Raw genomic sequence first — 22594 nt, 5'->3', positions numbered from 1 at the left:
GTTTGAAATAGCTGTTCACTGTACAATATGTATTAAGAAAGCAGCCATGTGAAACACACATTTTCCCTGTATTCTCTTTATATAATTAGTAAGCATTGAACTTTTGATACTACTTCTATGAATTGTTTACAGAAAATTTGACCCTTCAACCAAAATGCATTGGCATTAACCTTGAAATGATAAAATAGATTAGGAATTAGTTTGTTAACAAACTATATTTTTATGTCAATAATTTAGTATCAGAAAACCCTAATTATCATTTTGCCTGTTTTTATCTCTGACCAAGAGAATGTTCCCAAGGCTGTAGTATCTTGAAAGGGACGAGAACTGGTGGGGAAGAGAACAGGAGTGAGTTTAAAGTGGAGGCGGGTGGAATTATCTTGTCACTACCATCTGACTTAAGAATATTTTTCAGTGCTCAGAGTCATCTTCAGATGTGCACCGCTATCAAAAACACTTCCTTCTGCAGCTCTCTTCCACCCCTACCTATTGAATGTAGTGAATTAGATGGAGATCTCAATTCATTACCTATAATCTTTGAAGATAGGTATTTAGATTCAGTTATCGAAGGTAAGTATAATCTAACTAAAATACATAAGCTCTGTATGTCAATTTCAGTATATTCTTCCAAATATACATAAAACCATCCCCTAATAGTAAATCATTCTCCCCTCTAGTTTCATTTACTTTTGAGGAAAGTAGAAAGTTATAGTTAGAAAAAGTAGTTTTGATCCTTTGAGTTCTCACACTTATAAACTTGAATCTTTTTTCTTTGAATAAAAGACTTAGATGCGCCCTGGATGGGAATTCAGAGTCTTCAGATATCAGAGACCAGTAAAATGGATAAACATGAGACTGAAGAAAGCTCTGTAGCAGGACTTTCTAGCCCAGAGTTGAAGGTCAGACCTGCTGTTGCCTCCAGTAATTGCAATGCAGAAGGTGAAAAGCAGCTAACAAAGTCTCTGAAAGGAAAGAATGAAGAATCAAATAAATCCAAGGTTAAGGTCACTAAGCTCATGAAAACAATGAAACCAGAAAACACAAAAAAGTTAATAAAACAGAACTCTAAAGATTCTGTGGTTTTAGTAAGCTACAAATGTTTGAAAACTACAGCATCAAGTGACCTCACTAAATGCTTTGAAGGCAATCCTTCACTTAGTCAGAAGGAAGGTCTGGATCCCACAATGTGTGGAGATAATTTTGACCTAAAGACCTACATCAGACAGCCAAGTCAAAAGGAAGCTAGCTCTCTGTCAACTAATACAGACAGAACTGAACACAAGTCTCCAGATACTGAAAATATGCAACCAGACCAGTTCGATCTCTTGAACTCTGGCAGCCTAAATCTTTGTGCAAATTTGTCCATTTCAGGTAAACTTGCTATTTCCCAAGACGATAGTGATATCCCAGATACGGAACACAATCTGGCATCTACAAGTTCATCAAATGATTGCCATGACTCTCAGACAGCCCCATCTTCAGGAGTTAGAACACTTGAAGTCAAGTCCAGCAGTAAAGAGTCTTTCAGTGGAGAAAAAATTAAAATAGGACCTTGGACAGAGCTTCGAGAAAATGAACTATTTGTGGATAATTTACTGCCCGATTTTGAGGCCTTAGACTCCAGTGATAAATCCAAGTCTATAGATATACCTCTTGAAAAGGATGCTCTACGGGAGGCAAAATGTCATTCTACTGAAGAATCATTAACTAAACTCAGAAGTTATCTACCTGCTCCTTCTACAAGAGAATATCATGTTGTAGTAAGTAGTGACACAATTAAATTACCAGATACTAATGCCATGTATGCTTCCTCTAGATTTTCAGATTCAGGTGTTGAAAGTGAACCAAGTTCTTTTGCAACACATCCAAATCCGGAAATAGCCTTTGAAACCCTCCATGGGCCAGGTCCTTGCAATAATGAAAGATTATTTCCTCAGCTTTTGATGAGGCCTGATCACAATGTAAAATTTTCACTAGGAAGTCATTGCACTGAGAGCACAAGTGCTTTAAGTGAAATACAGTCATCTTTGACGTCAATAAACTCACTGCCTTCTGATGATGAATTGTCACCTGATGATAACTGTAAGAAATCTGCTGTGCCTGACTGTCATCTAAGTGATAATAAAGCTGTACTAGGAACCATGGATCTGCCAAAGTGCGATGATACTAAAAAGTCAAGTATTATTTTGCAACAACAATGTGTTGTTTTTTCAGAGCATTTGGACAGTGATACATTAGCAGTGCATTCCTTAGATTTAAGCAGTGAGGACCCTTTGCAGCTCATTTTCTCAGGTGAAGATGCTTCCGGTGGTGTAGGGAGTGGCTGGGGCTCCAAGCCTCATTTGGACGCTCTCTTTACCAGCTCCCAGAGCCATGGCGCATCTAGTAACAACTCCACGGACACAGTGCCAACACCAAATTCAAAACTGATTTTTGTAGGTTCTCCTTGTGTGGTTTCAGGTTCCGTTTGCACTGATGCCGAGCTCAGTGGAGACAGAACTGTGGAAGGGAAAAGCAGTGAGCCACTAAGTCACAAACAAAGGTGTTCAGAAGCCCCTGCTGTAGAGAGCGACCCTCCGAGTACAGGGGACTCTCTTTCCAATAGCACTGATGTGGTTAAGCAAGGGCTTGTGGAAAATTATTTTGGATCTCATAGCAATACAGATGTTTCTGATGCATGTGCTCTTACCTGCCACAGCCCAGTTAGCTCTCAGGAAACCTCTGACAAAGGAATTAGTAATCTTCAGCAGGACCAGGGCAAAGACGAAGAGGAGGAGGATCAAGAAATGGTTCAAAATGGGTATCATGAAGAAACAGATTTTTCAGCTACAGATGGAACAGTAAGTGTTCACTATCTAAGTGGAAATGAGTTAGGAGAAGAAAGACATGAACAGTCCGAGAAACTAAGCAGTGACTATCTGAGGGCTAGCATAACTGTTCCTGCTGTGTGTACATCTGGTTGTCTGTCCTTCCCATCTGCTCCGCGAGAGTCTCCTTGCGTTAAATATTCTTCTAGAAGTAAACTTGATGCCATCACAAAGCAGCCAAGCAGCATTTCTTACAGCTTCAGTTCTTCAACCTCCTGGTATGAGAATTCACCAAAGCCTCAAATACATGCGTAAGTAATGGAACTCAATGGAATTGTGTGCTAAGCATATATCTGGAACATCAATATAGTGCCAAAAGGTGGAATCTTTTGTTGTTTCTTCTAACAAAACATGTTTCCTTGATTGTTAAAAATGATGAAATGGACACTGTATGTACCTTTGGAAGTCTGCTTCCAAAGGGTCCTGTCATATGGGTTAGATCTGTTTTTCAGCAGTTTTATGTTAGAAGTGTACAGTAGCTAAGATTAAAACTCTGCTTTTGACAGTACATCAGTTCTCCCTCATAATTTCGAGGAAGAGCTGGGTTGTACTGAGTACATGTGGGACTTATAGGTGATAATAAGGAAATGAATGACACCTCTGTAGGAACTGCTTAAACCCATGTACGGGGGCCTTAGCCCCGTCGCCTTCCTTAAGTCAGTTGTTTGCAGTAGCAGATTGATTTGTGTGCTCGGGTTCCTAAGGTCTTCTATTTCAGCCCAGACCAAGTCATCATCTGTGAGGCGAGGAATCGGGCATGTGTACAGTAGATTGTTTGTTTGTTTGTTTTCGAGACAGGGTTTCTCTGTGTAGTCCTGGCTGTCCTGGAACTCACTTTGTAGACCAGGCTGGCCTTGAACTCAGAAATCCGCTTGCCTCTACCTCCTAAGTGCTGGGATTAAAGGCGTGCGCCACCACTGCCTGGAGTAGATTTTTAAAGTCACAAATGACTATGAATTATATATAAAACTAAAGCAATAATATGGTAACAGTCATTGATTTGAAAACTTACATACTAGCTTGACATGATAGCGTAAGTCTTTAATCCCGCACTCAGGAGTGAGTCAGGCAGATCTTTATGAGTTCAAGCTCAGCCTGCCCTCCCAGGGACAACCACGGCCACATGGACAGAAGTAAAGAAAAACTGATGGCACCTTTGGGATCTTCAGTTTCTCTGAGGCATCAGAAGGCAAAGTCTCTGTCTTCACCCAGTATGCACCCCAGAGGCTACTCTCCATCTGTTCCATCCTTCCCACCTGATTTCAGCCAAGTGGGTTTCATGTTAAATGGCAGGTTACAGCCTTCAAATTAGATTTATTTTTGTACCAAATACTGTATGCTGCGTTAGAGTTGTGTACCTCTTGTTGCTGCTCTTTATTGGAACATTAGAAAAAAATTTGAATATCCCACCTGCCTTAATACCATGCTCACAACTGTGCTATATATGATAGCTTCTTTCTTTCTTGTTTTTTTAAGTTGTAAGATAATAAAAAAGAAAAAGGTTGATTGCATGATAAATATCAGTTGCCATTTTCCCAGTACTTTTATTCTCTGCATGTAATACTAAATTTTGGAGAAAGCGTAAACCATTTCTAACGTTTTCTTAGTTTCAAGTTTAAAAGTCTACTTTAAAGTTACTTCAGACTTAACGTTTTCATTGTATTTAATTAGAATATATACTAAAAGAACCAAAACAGTTATCCTTTGATAAAGTCATTTAGATGACCCCACATAGTTTCATGACTTTTACAAATGTTGCTGATCTTCTTTTCCTTCACTTCTGTAAATTCACTATGTTTTCTTTGTGTTTCTAAAAACAAAGAGTGGCCAGCCTTTAGTAAAGACTGTTTTCTGTAATCCTTCACTTCAGCTTCCTACAAGCAAAGGAAGAGCTGAGGCAGCTCAGACTGCCTGGCTTCATGTACAGTGACGTTCCTCTGCTGGCGTCCTCAGCGCCATACTTCAGCATGGAAGAAGAGGATGCTTCTGAGGACGGCGTGCATCTCATTGTCTGTGTCCATGGTCTAGATGGTACGTGGCAGCCATTGATACCCACCGACGCAACTCAGTAGCTTTTCCTAATAGAACATCCCATTTTCAACTATTTCACATTTATCAACTATAACCTATAACTTCAGTAATGCCCCCTTAATAGTTTCCTATTTATTCTCTTTTACCTTCCTTCTTATACCTTAGGGGTGGGGGGATTGGTATACTTACCAATTTTATACCTTAGGGGTGGGGGGATTGGTATCCTTACCAATTTTATACCTTAGGGATGGGGGGATTGGTATCCTTACCAATTTTATACCTTAGGGATGGGGGGTTGGTATCCTTACCAATTTTATACCTTAGGGATGGGGGGTTGGTATCCTTACCAATTTTATACCTTAGGGGTGGGGGGTTGGTATCCTTGCTAAGTTTAGGCATTACTACAGTCATGCTGTAGCTTCAGAACAACAGCCATGGCTCATCAGCAGACTTTCCTTTCTAGTTTGAGAAGCTAATAGGAAAAAAACCCTATTTCTAGATTAATATGGCATATTACTATAATTATACAACAAACTATTTTGTGGGATATAAAAAATATTAAAGACCTTTTTTTAAAGACTCTTCAAGAATTAAAGCATCTTCAGTGCCAGTCTTTTAACCCTATCTTCAGATAATGTCATGTCAAAGAATAATCTGCAAAACAAGATTTTTTGGCAGTAGAGTTTTCTGTCAGATTTCCTTCATTGAAAGTTCCACAACACAGACTGTCCTTATGTCACATAGACTGGTTCAGAGTAATAGAAAAAAGATGGAGGGCAGTCCATTCTGTGGTTATTCCAACTAGGTACCAAATTTGGTAACATCATACCAACACTCCCCTAAACAGACTATTTGATATGATAAAACTCTAGCTTATAGCATCAATATTAACTTATTATAACAAATTTTATATGTCCAGAATACAGCAATAAATATAAAGAAATTTCTTTAAAGTAGTACATAAGTAAATTAATATGGAAAATTGATGAGATTCAAGAATCACTCCTAGTGAATATGAGCTATGAACCAAACATTAGGTAGTTAGTAGAACTGCTCTCTAGCCCATAGTTGTGACTAATTGGATATGTTTCTAAGCCATGTAAGACTTACACTTAACAGTGAAGATTAGAGGTATTCATTTTAAAATTAGGAATAAAAAAGTATAATATCTAATACATTGATTTTGAAATACCAAACAGTGAATATTAGAAGGGTAAAACAAAATTGAACGCCTGATAATAGCATATATATATTCCTAGCAAACCAAAGGAATCAGAAAAATCTACTAGTTTAAAAGATGTTCTATATTTTATATCTGTGTATTTTCTCTCTTTCTTTAAATATGCCTACTGATGTATTTATGGTTAATACATCAATATTATTAAACTGTAGCCACCATAGGAAAGTTGACAGACATAAATATAAATTACATTCAATGTTTATTACATGGTCCCCTGGGGCAGTGATAGGGAGCAAGCCAGTCACTGACTGCTGCTGTGTCCAGTTAGTCTGTTGTCAGAAACCGTAAAAATGCATGATAGCGTCCATGATACCTATTCCTCCATGCCGTCTATAAACATCACTTTTCATTTTCTAGGAAACAGTGCAGATCTCCGACTAGTAAAAACATACATTGAACTTGGACTGCCTGGGGGAAGAGTTGATTTTCTTATGTCTGAGAGAAACCAGGTACAGTAAGGCAGTATTTCCAGTGACAGCAAAGATGCTTGTGCCAGTTCCTACATCCTGCTTGCTACACAGTGCCTGTGGTCTTACAAACACTCTGACTTTTGTGAAATTACCATCAGTTCATGTACAGTGGACATACATTCTGACTTGGGAGTTCTCTTTGTGCATAAAACATTTTAGAGTTCACATTTCTGTACAAAAATTATATTAAGCTTTATATGTGGCGCTGTGTTTAATACTACTAACCTAAGGCCCAGCTAAGCGGAGCACGTGCTGCTGCAGGTACTGACTCCTCCCTAGAAACTTCTTGTTCATTTTTATATAATCACTAACTTGCCTTAAAATGAGCTCAACTATATTGATAACACCTAAATTTTTAAAAATATATAATTGTATCCAGTTTTTCATGTTAAGTATTTTAGTATATAATATGTTTTTCTCTTGTTTAGAATGACACTTTTGCTGATTTTGACTGCATGACTGATCGCCTTTTGGATGAGATCATACAGTATATTCAAATATATAGTTTAACAGTCTCAAAAATAAGGTAACATTATTATTACACTGTTTTTATATTTCTATGATTTAAAGAACAAAACATTTGTAGTACTGTTAATCTAATCTGCAGCCTAAGAACTGGGGCTGGAAAGATAACTCAGCTGACAGATAACAAGGTCTACAGCCAGTTGGAGCAGTGGAGAGAACCAACATCTCTGTGTTGTCCTCTGACTTCCACATGTACACTGCAGCACACACATACATCATACATATATATATATATATATATATATATATATATATATATACACACATACATACGTACATACGTACATACATACATTCATACTACACAAAACAGTTTATGCTAGTGCAGTGAAATGTAAGGACCTATAACTATATTTTGGAGCTAGGAAGATTGGCTCAGTTGGTAAATTGCTTTGTTTCTTGCTATGCAAGAAGGAGGATCCCAACACCATGTAAGCCAGGCACAATGGTGCGCAACTACCAGCCTAGTGCACAATGGTACACATCTGTCAGCCTAGTGCACAATGGTGCACATCTGTTAACCTAGTGCACAATGGTGCGCATTTGTCAGCCTAGTGCACAGTGGTACGCTTCTGTCAGCCTAGTGCACAGTGATGCGCATCTACCAACCTAGTGCACAGTGGTGTGCATCTACCAGCCTAGTGCACAGTGGTGCACATCTGTCAGTCTAGTGCACAATGGTGTGCATCTACCAGCCTAGTGCACAGTGGTGCGCATCTACCAGCCTAGTGCACAGTGGTGCGCATCTACCAGCCTAGTGCACAATTGTACACATCTACCAGCCTAGTGCACAATGGTACACATCTACCAGCCTAGTGCTGGGGAACAGAGACAAGTCAGGGGATCCTGGAACTTGTTGGCCAGTCTGTCTAGTCAGTCTGTGAGCTCTGAGTTTATTGAGAGACCCTGTCTCTAGAATTAAAATGGAAAACAACAAAAGAAGATAGCTGATGTCAGTCTCTGGCCTTTACACATATATGCACATATATGTCCCTATATGTATATGCACAGAAACATGTACACATTTAATCACCATTGAGGAAAGGTTATAGTATTTTCTTGTATAAAGTGTTCAGAATAAACATTAGGGACAGAAACTAGGATAGTAGTAGCAGACATTATTCCCGTGCCTTGAAAACAGTCTAGTTTCATCTACAATAACCAGGAGAGCCAGAAGTTTCCAGCAGATTGAAATGATAGCTGTCTGAGGAGTGCAAATGCTGACTCCCCTGATTTGGGGATGATACATTACATACATGTTTTGAACCAACACATTGTAACCTACAGATACATAGTGGTAATACATGTCAGGTAACATTTTAAATTATTTTACCTTAAATTTTTGTGGGTATGTATGTTCATGCACATGCATGTATATTCACACACACACAGAGCAGAGAACAGCCGCAGGTGTCCATCCTCAGGCGCTGTCTACCTTGTTTTTGAGACAGGCTTTCTGTCTAGGCTTGATGTCACCAAATAGGCCAGAGTGGTTAGCTGGCAAACAACCCCAGAAGTTCACCTGTCCCTGCCTCTCCCGCACCAGGATCACAAAGAGCACCCACATACACATCTTTTTTTAAAAAAAAATAAAATGCATTTACTCTGTGTTTGTTTTTTAGGGGGGGTTGTATACCATAGCACACAGCATATATGGGGAACTGCAGGACAGTTAGCCAGGTTCAGTTTCCCTTTCCATCATGTGGCTTCAGGGGATTATGTTCCTAGTGTTGTTTTTTCAGATGTGCATGTGATGATTGAACTCCAGTCCTCATGCTTCCTGGGCAAGCACTTAAGCAACCGCTGTCTCCTCATTTCATTACTTTCAACTGTCAGCAGCATAAGAGCAGCACAGATAATTTCTTAAAATTTGTCCTCTATATGCACAATTTCATTGTTATATTTGAGGCTTAAGAAGTAAATAATTTTGATGTGTACCTAAGAGAAAAAATGATGACCTAGTTATTTTATGACTATATCTTAAAGATTTACATCGTGTATACAAATGTTTTATCTCCATGAATGTCTGTGTGTCGTATGTATGCCTATAATCATCAAGGCTGGAAGAGGGCATCTGAGCCCCAAGAACTGGAGTCACACACACTTGTAAGCTGTAGTGCAGTTGCTCGGATCTGAACCAGGGTCCTCTGCAGGAGCAACAAGTACTTTTCACTGCTGAGCTATCTATGCGCTATCCAGCCCCTACAAATACTTTTTTAAGTATTTATTTCCACACAGTTGCTAATTATGATAGGTGTTATAAGATGTATTTCTTATCATAATAATTGAGATCCAATTCTTACGTTTTTTATAAGTTAAAGTATTTCAAGTATTAAGCTATAGTTTAAAAATAAAATTTCAAAATTCTTAATATTTCAAAATAATCTCTTATGTATCAGGTTTTGAGTGGGGTTTTTTTTTGTTTGTCTCTTCAAAATGAATATTGTAAATACATTTTTCTGTTTCTTTCTTACAGCTTTATTGGACATTCATTAGGCAATTTAATAATCCGTTCAGTGCTTACAAGGCCAAGGTTTAAATATTACCTCAGCAAACTTCATACCTTTCTCTCTCTTTCTGGACCTCACCTTGGGACACTCTACAATAGCAGTGCTCTCGTCAATACAGGTAGAAAGGTTTGTTGTTCTGTTTAAAAGTTTGACATAGGCAGATAATTTTAGGATTTTTTTGCTATTTATATTTACAGCCAGTTTGTCACATACCTGAAGTCTTGTAAAAATAGAAAATAAAGCTCATTTTTATCTTGTTGTTTATATGAAGTAATTTAATAAAAACTATTGTTATAATAGTTACTTACAGATCTCCCCTACCAGCTAGCTGGCCACTTCTCTGATCTTGAATTATGACAGCATGGTGGCAGACTGGAGAGGCGGCTCGGCACGCAGTTCAGTACTGGTTGCTCCCTTAGAGGAGCCAGGTGTGATCTCAGCACCCACACGGTTTCTCACACCAGGACTAGGGACTTTCAGCAGGCATGCACATACCTATATGCAGGCAAACATTCATACTCGGAAAACTAAATAAATCAATGAAAGTTAAAGAAGCATAACTTTAGGATCAAAGGTTATGTGTCAGAGTGCCAAACCAATATAAAATGTTTATTGATATGTGATAAGTCCTTAATTTGCCTATAGGTTGATTTAATATTTCCCTTGGGTTTTTTAATATGCTAGCTTAGTCCGATTCCCACTGTAAAAATACATTTAAATTTTCATTGATGAATCGTTCCAGTTTTGTACCCACTTCCAACCAGTGATTTCAAATTGTCGCTAGATGTTGATAAGTTGTTCATTCCACATGCTGTCTAAATTAGTCTCTGTACCTTCCTTCTGACTACCTTTACACTGACAGTTCAGTGCATAGACATTTGGACCCACTGTGGTGAAAGTTTTGCTCTCTATTTGTTTTATACTTTTAAGTAGGATGTCTAAAGACACAATTATCCCAAGGTTGCTGTTTGTATACTATTGTATATTTTGTTACTACAGAAGCCTCTGTAAACCACCATTAAACAATGCATGTAAATACATTTATCGGAGAGTAGAAGTACTTGGCAAATACATTTTTATTAACTAACAAAATGTTAACTATTAAATGATATTTTTAAGTGAGTATATACTAACAATAATTTTATGATTACTACCTTCCCATATGTGCTTACGTATCATATTCAACTTTCCAGGTCTCTGGTTTATGCAGAAATGGAAAAAATCAGGCTCTCTTTTACAGCTGACATGTCGAGATCATTCAGACCCTCGCCAAACATTTTTATATAAGCTTAGTAATAAAGCAGGTGAGTAGAACCAGCACCAGTTGTTGAAAAGGCTATCTTTTCTCCACTGGATGGAAACCATTCAGGTCCTTTGTCGAACATCAAGTGACCATAGATGTGTGGGTTCATTTCTTCAATTCTATTCCATTGATCTACCTGCCTGTCATGGTACCAATACCATGCAGTTTTTAACACTATTGCTCTATAGTACTGCTTGAGTTCTGAGATACTGATTCCCCCAGAAGTTCTTTTACTGTTGAGAATACTTGCTCCACTATGTTTATAGCAGCCCTATTTATAATAGCCAGAAGCTGGAAAGAGCTCAGATGTCCCTCAATGGAGGAATGGATACAGAAAATGTATATTTACACAATGGAATACTACTCAGCTATTAAAAATAATGAATTCATTAAATTCTTAGGCAAATAGTTAGAACTGGAAAATATCACCCTAAGTGAGGTAACCCAATCACAAAAGAACACACATGGAATGCAATCACTGATAAGTGGATGTTAGCCCAAAATCTCTGAATACCCAAGACACAACTCACATATCAAATGATTCCCAAGAAGAAGGAAGGAGAGGGTCCTGGTCCTGGAAAGGCCTAATGCAGCAATGTAGGGGATTACCAGGACAGAGAAGTGGGAGGGGTTGATTGGGAAATGGCAGAGGGAAGATCGCTTATGGGACTTATGGGGAGGGGGAACCAGGAAAGGGGAAATCATTTGGAATGTAAACAAAGGATATAGAAAATGTTTTTTAAAAATTAAAAAAAAATAAAGTGGGTGAGTACGGAGCTGCAGCTTAGCTGGTAGCTTGGGAGCTGACAGATTACCAGGTGTCTCCCTTCCCTGCCGATGGACTGTACCATTCTGGCATAATTTGGAAAGAAATATCAGAATCTAATGCTAAGCTATTAGAGTAGTTCTTAATTTCTTGATAGGATTGTGGCTTTTACAAGCTGTATAGAACTTTTAAGTGTGTGTGTGTGTGTGTGCGTGCGTGCAGGTAGGCAGGCAGGTAGGTAGGGTAGAGACATGCATGCCACAACACACATTTGAGTGTCAGAGGAGAACATGGTGGAACTCTGTCCTTCCATCTCCATCTGGTTGGGGTTTGGACTCACGTGCTCTGCTGGATCACACGCGCTTTTACCTGAGCGTCATCCCACCGCCCCTATTAATCAGGGTTTTCTAGCACTATCTCTGTCCATCTCTGGTCTTCTAGCTGACCCCACTCCAGCCTTCAGCCCTTTATATAAACTGACAGATATTTTTTCTTCCTTGTTTTTTCATTGTCAAACATTTTTTAAAGCGTCAAATGGCACTTTCTTTGGGGATAGAGTGCTATAATGTCTCGTCTTCCTTTTTTGTGTAATCATGTTTTCCCTCCTCCAACTCGCCCCAGTGCTTCCCATCTCCCTACTCACCCAACTGTGTGTTCTTTTCCCCCTTGCTTTCAAAACACAAAACACTGAAGAAACACAGAAATGAAAATGAGAAAAAGCAAAGGCTATAAGACCCCCTCAAAAAAAAAAAACCAAAATAAAATAAAAAGCACATACAAAAAAAAATAAGCTTGTTGTGTGTTGATCAACTACTCCTGGGCCTGGGGCTTTCTCTGAATTGTGGTTAATATATCTAGTGAAACTCCGCTGATTTTCCTGTTGTCAGCAGGTATCAGCTACATATAGCTTCTTGCTTAGAGAAAAGAGCTTGTGTCTACTGTGTCCTCTCAGTAATGGGTCTCTGCACAGGCCTTGTGTGTACTGCCACCATCTCTGTGATTTCTTCTTATGTGCATCAGCCCTATCTTGAAAATATAGTTTGCTTGGAGTCATCCATCACTTTTGACTTGCAGTATTATTTTCTTCCATGTAGATCCCTGAGCATTGAGGGGTGAGTTTTGATGTAGACATCTTATTTTTGACTTAGTGCTCCAAAGTCCCTCAGTCTACACATTATCCTCGTTGTGGATGTCTGTTAGTTCCCTGCAAGAAGAAAAGTTAATTCTACTGCAATAAGAGTTTTGATGTGGTTTGAGTGAGGTACCAATCTATGCATATAATAAAACGTCTGCAGAATAATGATGTTGCGTTTCCTTTAGTCTCGTGACCTGTCTAATCTCGGGCTCTCAGCCACTTTTAGCAGTGGCATATGTGAGCTCTAACAGGGAGTGGGCCTTAAAGTCAAACAAAAAGTGGTAGTTGTTCCCTTAACGTTTGTGTCATTATTGCACAAGTATATCTTGCAGCAGGTTGCTGTTGTGGGTTACAGAATTTGTAGCTGGGAGATATTGATGCTTTTCTTTCTCTGGTAGTATGCAGAATACCTTAAAATATGAGGAATGCTTGTCGGTAGTGGTGAAGCTTCTACGTTGGCACCAGCTCAACTTCTCTGTGTTTGATAACATATGTGAGTGTTGTCGTCAGCAGTAGGGCCTTACCATTGGGTTATGTAGGGCATCCCATAACCTGGGCAACAGCCTGTGATGTGAAGGAGTGGTGAATGACTCAGCAAGATTTAACCCATGTCTGACATTGGAGGTTTTACTTGGTAGCAAGAGATACCTAGGTGGGGTATCTCAGTATTATCAGTGACTCAGTTTGGGTTTCAGTTTCCATTTAGATTTTGACCGGTGTTCAGTGTGTGCCTTTCCTTCCATATTCCATCCTGTGCTCTTCTCTTCCGCCCCCTTCCTCCTTAGCTCTGCACTCTAGTGTCTCCCTATCTCTCCATGACTCTGCACTCTAGTGTCTCCCTATCTCTCCATGACTCTGCACTCTAGTGTCTCCCTATCTCTCCATGACTCTGCACTCTAGTGTCTCCCTATCTCTCCATGACTCTGCACTCTAGTGTCTCCCTATCTCTCCATGACTCTGCACTCTGGTGTCTCCCTATCTCTCCATGACTCTGCACTCTAGTGTCTCCCTATCTCTCCATGACTCTGCACTCCAGTGTCTCCCTATCTCTCCATGACTCTGCACTCTAGTGTCCCCCTATCTCTCCATGACTCTGCACTCTAGTGTCTCCCTATCTCTCCATGACTCTGCACTCTAGTGTCCCCCTATCTCTCCATGACTCTGCACTCTAGTGTCCCCCTATCTCTCCATGACTCTGTATTCTGTTGACCCTTCCTTGGGGACTGTTCTCTTGCCTGATACTTACTAAGTACCTAACCTCTGTTTTTATATGGATTACCACACACATTGAAGCTTAAGCTAACATTCACACATACGAGAAAACATGTCATAGTTGTCTTTTGAGGTCTGGATTACTTCATCGAGGATAATTTTTAAACAGATAGATAGATAGATAGATAGATAGATAGATAGATAGATAGATAGATAGATAGATTGATGCATTTACCTGTAAATTTCATTTCTCTTAAGAGCTGAATAATGCTTCATTGTGTAAGCACACTACATTTTATTTATCCATTCATCCACTGATGGATAGATATCTGGTCTGAATATAAATTCTGGCCTTTATGAAGAGACCAGGAGTAAACATGGTTAAGCAAATGGCTCTCTGGTAGGATGAAGCACCCTTGGATATATATTCAAGAGGGATATACCTAGAACTTGATGTAGATCTATTCCCAGCTTCCTGAATACTGATTGCCTGCACTGATTTCCATAATGGCTGCACATATTTTCACTCTCAGCAGCAGTGGTTGAGTGTTAAGATTTCCTCACATCCTCACCACCATATGCTGACATTTGTTTTGATCTTGGCCATTCTCACTGGGATGAGATGAAATCTCAAAGTAATTTTGATTTGCATCTCCATGCTGACTAAAGATGGCAAACATTTCTTTTTTTCTCAGCTGTTTGTGTTTCCTCTTTTGAGAACTCTCTATTTAGTTCCAAACCCCATTTGTAATTAAATTGCTTTTCTTCCTGATGTTCTTCTTTTAGTTCCTTATAATACTTTAGATATTAGCATGCTACAGATGTGTAGTTGAAGAAAATCTTTTTCCTATTCTATAGCCTGTTGCTTTGTCCAGATCATGTTCTTTGCCATACAGCAGCTTTTCAGTTTCATGAGATACCGTTTATTAATTGTTAGTCTTAGTGCCTGTGCTATTGGTGTTCTCTTCAAAATATCTTTTCTGGTGCCAGTGGGTTCAAGCCTAATCGTCATTCTCTCATCTATTAGATTCAGGGCCAGGCGGTGGTGGTGCATGCCTTTAATCCCAGTACTTGGGACGAAGAGGCAGGTGGATTTCTGAGTTCAAGGCTATCCTGGTCTACAGAGTGAGTTCCAGGACAGCCAGGGCTACACAGAGAAACCCTGTCTCGAAAGAAAACAAAATAAATAAATAAATAAATACATAAATTAATAAATAAAAATAAAATTAGATTCAGGATATCTGCTCTTATTCTGAGGTCCATTTAGATTTGAGGTTTGTGCAAGATAATAGATAGGAATCTATTTGCATTTTTTTAGATGCAGCCATCCAGTTGGGTCAGCACCACTTGAAGATACTGGCCTCTCCAGTGTCTGTTTATGACTTCTTTCTCACAAATCAGGTTTCCATAGCTGTGTGGACGTATATCTGGACCTTTAATTCAGTCCCAGTTGATCAATGTGTCAGTTTTTATGCTGTTACCATACTTATTAAATTAATATTATAGCTCTGCAGTACAGCTTAAAAATCAGGGATTGTGGTACCTCCAGCATTTTTATCATCATCATCATCATTATTAATTCTGGATTTTTTTAGCTATCCTAGCCATTTTGTGTTACCATGTGAAGTTTAAATTTTTTTTAAATGAATTAGTACTCTGCTGCATATACACCTGCAGGCCAGAAGAGGGCACCAGATCCCCTTATAGATGGTTGTGAGCCACCATGTGGTTGCTGGGAATTGAACTCATGACCTCTGAATGAACAGCTAGTGCTCTTAACCACTGAGCCATCTCTCCAGCCCCAAAGTTTAAATTTTAATTTTCAGTTTCTCTAAGAATTGTGTTAGAATTTTTATGGGGATTGCATTCGATCTGTAGATTGCTTTTGGTAAGATGACCATCTTTACTATATTAATCCTACTAATCCATGAACATGGAAGATCTTTCCATCTTCTGCTGTCTTCCTCAAATTTTTTTCAGTGTCTTAAAGTTTTTGTTATAAAATTCTTTGATTTGTTTAGTTTATGATCCCAATAATTTATTTTTTATGTTATAGTGAGAATTACTGTTTGCCTGATTTCTTTCTTGGTCATTTGTATATTGGAAGGCTACTGATTTTCATTTCCCTGTTGACAAAAGATGTTGAACATTCATCTAAAAGTATTGAAATGCCGTATCCTCACTGGGTGGGAAGAGACTGTGACAGGGCTGGAGAGATGCCTCACGGCTTAAGGGATCTTGCTGATCCAGGTTGTTCCTCACACCAGCACGGCAGCTCACAGACAATTGTGACTCTAGTTCCAGAGAATCTTACACTCTCAACTGGCCCCTGGGGGCCTCTTCAGGCACAGATGTGGTGTACATATATACATGTGGACAAAATCTTTAAGTGGGAAATGAACAAATCATCCTTAGAAAACATTGAAAATAAGTGATGACAATGCTCTGCATGTCCCTCCCCTCGGAGAGACTGTATGGTTCGGGGAGTGAGCACTCAGTGTGCAGACCTGGGCGTTGGTACCGTTCCTGTCATGTGGTGCCCAAGAGAGAACAGATCAGGTTCATCAGACATGATGATGAAGAAGGCAATCACTTATTCTCAATATTTGTGTTTATGTATGCAGTTGATTAATTCCTTTATAGATATTTGATTGTTTCTATTACTGCTTGAGAGCTGTGGTTTTCCGCTTGTCACTCAGAACAGTTGTAGCATTTCATGAGGAAAAGGGCAGAATGGCTTTGTTTTCTGCATGCATGGTAGTGGCCATGAGTGTTACTGTGGTGTTTCTGTAGGTTCCACCTACTCTCCTTGAGTTACCAAAGAAAAAATATGTCTCCAAAGTCCTGTATTCAAAATTAACAGTCATTCTCACAGTTACCTTGTCCTAAGATTCTAACTCAAGCATAAAATACCAAACCTCCACTGTGGAACATTCTAGAACAAAATATCATGTCTACATACTTTAGTTCTAATATATTGCCACTGTTGTAGTTAATAATTATAAGAATTTTTATTCATTAATGAAGGCAAACAGCAAATTTGAATATTGCTGATGCTAAGAGGTCAAGTACTACATGGGTTCATTCAATCAAGAACCCCTGTCCTTACCCTGAATTCACCTCTATAGAGAAAAAGGGTCAGGAGGGGATGACAAAAGTGTGACTGAGTCACAGCATCCATTATTATTGTCACTAAGAAAATCTAAGCATGTGTTCTCTTCACAAAGTCAAATAAGCAAAATATGTGAGTGATGATAGACAACTGTTATGAGGGAAAACTGAAGAAAAAGCTTTAAATAATTTTAAGTGGATGGTGTGTTTTTATGGAAGAATGTGACTTTGTGTCTTTGGGACTATCCATAAGGATTATGAAGTATGTTCTCAGAGGTAAGAATGCCATCACATGCTCATACAGAACAGAACCCTAGAGGCCCACATCTGAGTCCTCAGTCTACCATGTCAGAGTCTTTGTGCAGTCAGGAAGTGCAAACTCGGATTTCTCCTAGATCGTAGATCGCATACATTGAAATGGGTGTTTTCTAAAGAGTATGTTAGGAATTTGAAGACTAGATTCATAATTATTTTAAAAGTCAAAAACATAATGCTGGTGAGGAAATTTAATTTTTATATACTAAGTTTTAAATCTGGTTTAAGTTTTGCCTTATAATTCTTTATTTTCTACCTTTAGGGCTTCATTATTTCAAGAATGTTGTGCTGGTTGGGTCTCTGCAGGATCGCTATGTTCCTTATCATTCTGCCCGCATCGAAATGTGTAAAACAGCTTTAAAGGACAAGCAGTCAGGTGATGAAGTAACCCAGTACCGCAGCCAGTCTCCTCTGTGCATGAACTGTTCCCAGTATGCCTTGGAGTCCCTTCTCTCCCTTTCCTCCCCTCCCCTCCTGTGACCTCACAGGCTGTTCTCCATGCTTTTCAGTTTCCCTCCTGATATATGAGCTGTCTTTTTAAGTAATGCTTCTGCATTCCACAGTCTGGAAATGAATCTGAACTGTGGTTTCCCTCCGTTGTTTGGCTTAGTTGTTGTGTAGTGTTTGTTATTCGTGCATTTCTGTGCACCACTTAGTGGAGATGGCAGCGAGGACTGCGCCCTTTACAGTGCCACTGAGCGCTCCTTGTCCGTTTGCAGCGAGTTACAGTTTAAATCAGAGCTGCAAGGCAACCCGAGTCGTACTTGCTCATTCAGTTACTAAAGCTCAAAGATGTTGACAAATACAGGATTAAAGCTCGGATCGGGTCTTCTACCTTCACTATTGTTCCCTTCTTAAACACTTGATCCTTTCTCAATACACACCATGACAGCAAACAGCTCCTTATGGCAGCAGTGGGAGCTTTTAATATGTGTGCATTGACAGAGCCTAGCATAGCCCTTGGTTCATCTCACATTTGTTGTGACGTCTGAATAACTAGCGCCTACATAGGGGAAGTACAAAAGATGTTCAGCCAAAGATAAGTAGTACAGACGCACTGTAAGCACCTTATAGTAGCTCCCATACTTGTTATATACAAGCATGACAGGTCTAATCTTTATCTCTTTTGCTTAACATGACCTACTAAACCCCTTGTATGAATTAAATAAACAAGAAGCAGGGAATAGGAGTACAACTTTGAATTGAAGCAGATTCAGGGGTTTGTCTATTTTGTATACAGAAAAGTGGGGTCCGCGGTGATGTTGTTTTCCCCATATTCCCCCCTCTCTCTTCTTCTCCCTTCCTGGTCCCCTCCTCTTGTGTTCTGCTTCTAGTGTTATTATTGTCATTCTTTCGCTTCTCTTCTGGCGTCTGAAAGTTTGGCACATATTCAGTTATTAAAAAAGAGGGAACCAGCACCCATGTGAAATAGATAAACTGATACAACCATGTTAAATGAAACAAGCCTGGCTCAGAAAGACAGACGCCATGTTTTCCTTTAATGATGAGTGAAAGAATCAAACTTCAAATTAAACTTCAAACCTAAATACGTGGTGGAGCTCACGACAAGAGCTGAGTGACCTCTCCGACCACAAAGCCATCTCTGCAGGCCAGCTCACGCTGACAAGAGGAAGTCGCTGTTCTCTGTCCAAAAGTTCTTATTATAAAGTATTTTATTTTACTTAATGAAAACATTATCATGGTCAGCTTATTTTCTTTGTTTAGCAAATTATAATTGACTACATTCAAAGAAAACTGTTTTACATGATTTGTTCTGAGTTTAAAAATTGACAAAAATAGTGTATGATAAATTTGAACTGGCCAGGTAAGTTATTATTATTTCTGTATAAATATTTCTGTAAATATTTCCTGTTAAACACTCTCAAAATAATAGCTGAAGAACAAATTTGATGATACTTTCCTGCTTTATATGGGAATAATACAAATTTTATAAATTAGAGAAAAGTTGACATAGACCTTTCCAGTTATGCAAATAATTTTTCCTTTTATCTGTTTTATAGGACAAATCTATTCCGAAATGATCCACAACTTGCTTCGCCCAGTTCTACAAAGCAAAGGCTGTAATTTGGTTCGATACAATGTCATTAATGCGTTGCCCAACACGGCTGATTCACTCATCGGGAGAGCTGCACACATAGCTGTTCTTGATTCTGAGATTTTTTTAGAGAAGTTTTTCCTGGTTGCTGCCCTCAAATATTTTCAGTAGGACTGAAGCATCATTAGAGACTTACCAATTACCTCATTCAGTGACGATTTGAATAATGTATTATAGTTGTGTAGATGCTAAGTTTATGACATATTTATACCTTTTTATATGGAAGATAATTTATATCATCCATGTGTAGAGCCTTTTAAACATCAACTTTACTTTCTAGGTAATGTGGCTGTGCAATATTTTTTTAATTTTATCTTTTTACTTTTCTATTTTTCATATATTTTGCTACCTAAGTATTTAGGTGAACCTTGTGCCCATGTGTCTGTCTGATCTCTTATTATTGGCTTCCACAATCCTTATTCAGACTATATCACATTAAAGGCTGTTATTGCTAGAATAGAATAGTATTTTGAATTCTCTAATTTGGGGCTTTTAGTAGACAGTAAATTTTACTTTTAACATCTTATTCTGTTTTAACTGGAAGTAAAATAATGGCTGCTAAAATGTATTTTTGAAATCAACTTCTTTAATTCTAAGATTCAATTTACATTTGATCAAACCAGGTGGTTCATACATGCCAATGTTTTAAACGTTTTCTATAAATCATATTGTTGCTATTAAACATGTGTCATGCTTATTAAAATCTATTTTTACTGGTAATTTCAACATTATTTCTCATATTGACTTTTATTACTGGAACTTTTCTTGTTCATTTCAAGCTTATAAAGACTTTTGGATGCCCTCTGATTTGGTTGGAATTTTGTTATGTTTGGTAATGTTGCGTGAATGTTCTCACAACATCCCTGTAACCCTTTTCATAGAGTTTCTTGTATATAATAATTCAGTGTTGACATTTATGAAATACTTTTATGAATTTAGATAAATTTTAGATACTATTAAATTTTATCAGGCTAAAAAAAATCATGTAAATCAAATATTCGGTTTAAAATTGAGAGACTATTAATTTCACGTGTTTAGTGGTACAGATGCAGGTGTTTTGATATATGGCGATATTGAGTCTTTACAAAAGGTGCTGATTAGCATTAAATTCACTATTTTTCCTCCTGTTTTACTTGTGAAAACAGTAATGCACTGAGGGTGGTGGAAAGGTCTGTTTTCGTTCACCGATGGTTGTGGACAAAGCGTTGTTGAGTCTGTGTTATGTATAATTGGTGCATGTTTATTTTTAGTATCATGTAATTGCCTCTGATGTTAATAAATGTGCAAATGCCTTTCTGGAGGATAGCAATGACATTTGTAATGCCTGCTGACTCCAAGAATGCTTAGAGATGCAGCAGCGGCCTGAGGAGCATTGTGACCATTGTGTCAGTGATGGACATCCATGCAGCCTTGGTGTCGTGGGCTGCGTGCTATATGTTTATGTGAGCACATCCTGGTGCTACACAGCACCCAGATTTCTTCCTAGAATGTGTGCTCATCACCCAGTGACTTCACCCTTAACTAGACACTGTAGTCTTTCCTATATGCCAAGTTCTTAAAGAATTTCATTGATGACTTTTTATAATTACTTACTTTTAAAAAATTATCCAAGATTTTTATGAACTGAACTAACCAATAAATTTACCAAAGGTATTGTAGCTCAAAAACATAAATGCATTCATTGTCAACCATATATTTTTGCTCCATATTTTTTTGTTTGGATAAGTTAGATAGTTGATCTTTTAAGTTTAAGCACCTTCTGATTTGACAGAGGCCTCACTCATAATGATATATGTCATACCTAAAGGAAAGCTCTTAGGATGATGGTTCATTAAGGGATTGTGGTTTATAATCTAACGCTAATTTCTGATTTATTAGGAAAATCATCATATATCAGTTACCTCCATAAAGCGACATTCTGAAAGAGAAGGGACATAATCTTACATGGTATAATTGTTCTTAGGATGAACCCCATCAGTGCATATCAGTAACAATTCTTGGATGCAATCAGTAAATAGTTATGATTAACTTACACAGAATAAAAGAATGTATTGGAAGAGTAGCAGGTCTGTCAAAGAACGGATAAAAGGCTAGAGAACAGGTTTGGAGTACTGCAGCCAAAGGAAAATGCTGTTCAAATGTCATCTGACCTTGAGAAGAGCAGAGGAAGATGTGTGAACTTGCTGGCCTAGGACCTGTGGAGACTGGCCTTCAAATATTCCCCCTGGATTCAGAGTCTGGTGGGAATGCCCAGCTGACCAGGGCTATGTTTTGTGCCAGTCGTGTGCTAAGGTCATGAAAGACAGCATATGTATCTGACCCTGAGTTTCCAAAGTAGGAAATGGGCAAATCTAAAAGGAGTCATGCCTCTCATCTCACTTTTTGATGTCTTGGCCCAGGGAAGGTGTGTAAGCTTTCAAAACAGGTTGATCCTAAGTCTTAGCATAAACCGACCAGTCTGTAGCTGTAAGATCTCAGACAAAACAGTCGTTTAGACCTCATCTGTAAGAAAAGACAATGATACCAATTGTGCACCAAACCCAGATTTTGATCTTTGACTTATAAGTATAACCTTGCCAGTGATCTTCCAGCTGCTCTCAGGAAGAGACAGGTGTCCACTGTCATCTGTTAAGCATGTCAAGTATGTCCTCCCTTGATCTTCATCATCCACTATTGCTATCGTTTGCTTCTTTAGTGATCAGTCTAACAATCGGATCAGAACCACCTCTTCTATATACAATAACGGTGTCTTAGTTACTGTTGCTATGTGTTAAGCATCACTTAAAAGAGAAAACATTTACTTGGGAACTTGCTTAACAGTTTTAGAGGCTTGGTCTGTGATCATCATGGCAGGAAGCAGGCAGGCATGGTGCTGAATGGGCCACGCGCTTGTCAAGCCTCAGCACACCTCCACTAACACCGCCTTCTGCAAAACCACACATCCCACTCCTCCCAAAGCAGCTCCATAGCCAGGGACTAGACATCCAGACATG

General features: G+C 38.7%; 1 protein-coding gene across 4 annotated transcripts in view; it reads left to right on the top strand.

Annotated features, from left to right (window-relative positions):
* Fam135a (family with sequence similarity 135 member A) overlaps positions 1–21185 on the top strand; it is an 86721-nt gene extending 65536 nt beyond the window's left edge. For 2 of the 4 annotated variants that reach the window (XM_052193041.1, XM_052193039.1), the window contains exons 15-23: positions 416–570; positions 784–3118; positions 4738–4898; positions 6496–6587; positions 7037–7134; positions 9610–9761; positions 10837–10947; positions 17748–17861; positions 19507–21185. In XM_052193041.1, coding sequence (XP_052049001.1) covers positions 416–570; positions 784–3118; positions 4738–4898; positions 6496–6587; positions 7037–7134; positions 9610–9761; positions 10837–10947; positions 17748–17861; positions 19507–19712 — 3424 coding nt within the window. In that variant the 3' untranslated portion in view covers positions 19713–21185. The remainder of the gene's footprint in view (positions 1–415; positions 571–783; positions 3119–4737; positions 4899–6495; positions 6588–7036; positions 7135–9609; positions 9762–10836; positions 10948–17747; positions 17862–19506) is intronic. The other 2 variants (XM_052193042.1, XM_052193043.1) reach the window with 2 other exon arrangements.
* Positions 21186–22594: the final 1409 nt, after the last annotated feature.

This window comes from Apodemus sylvaticus, chromosome 9 (genome assembly GCF_947179515.1).
Source record: "Apodemus sylvaticus chromosome 9, mApoSyl1.1, whole genome shotgun sequence".
NCBI classification, from domain to species: Eukaryota; Metazoa; Chordata; class Mammalia; order Rodentia; family Muridae; genus Apodemus; species Apodemus sylvaticus.
This window is presented reverse-complemented; position numbering and strand designations above follow the sequence as displayed.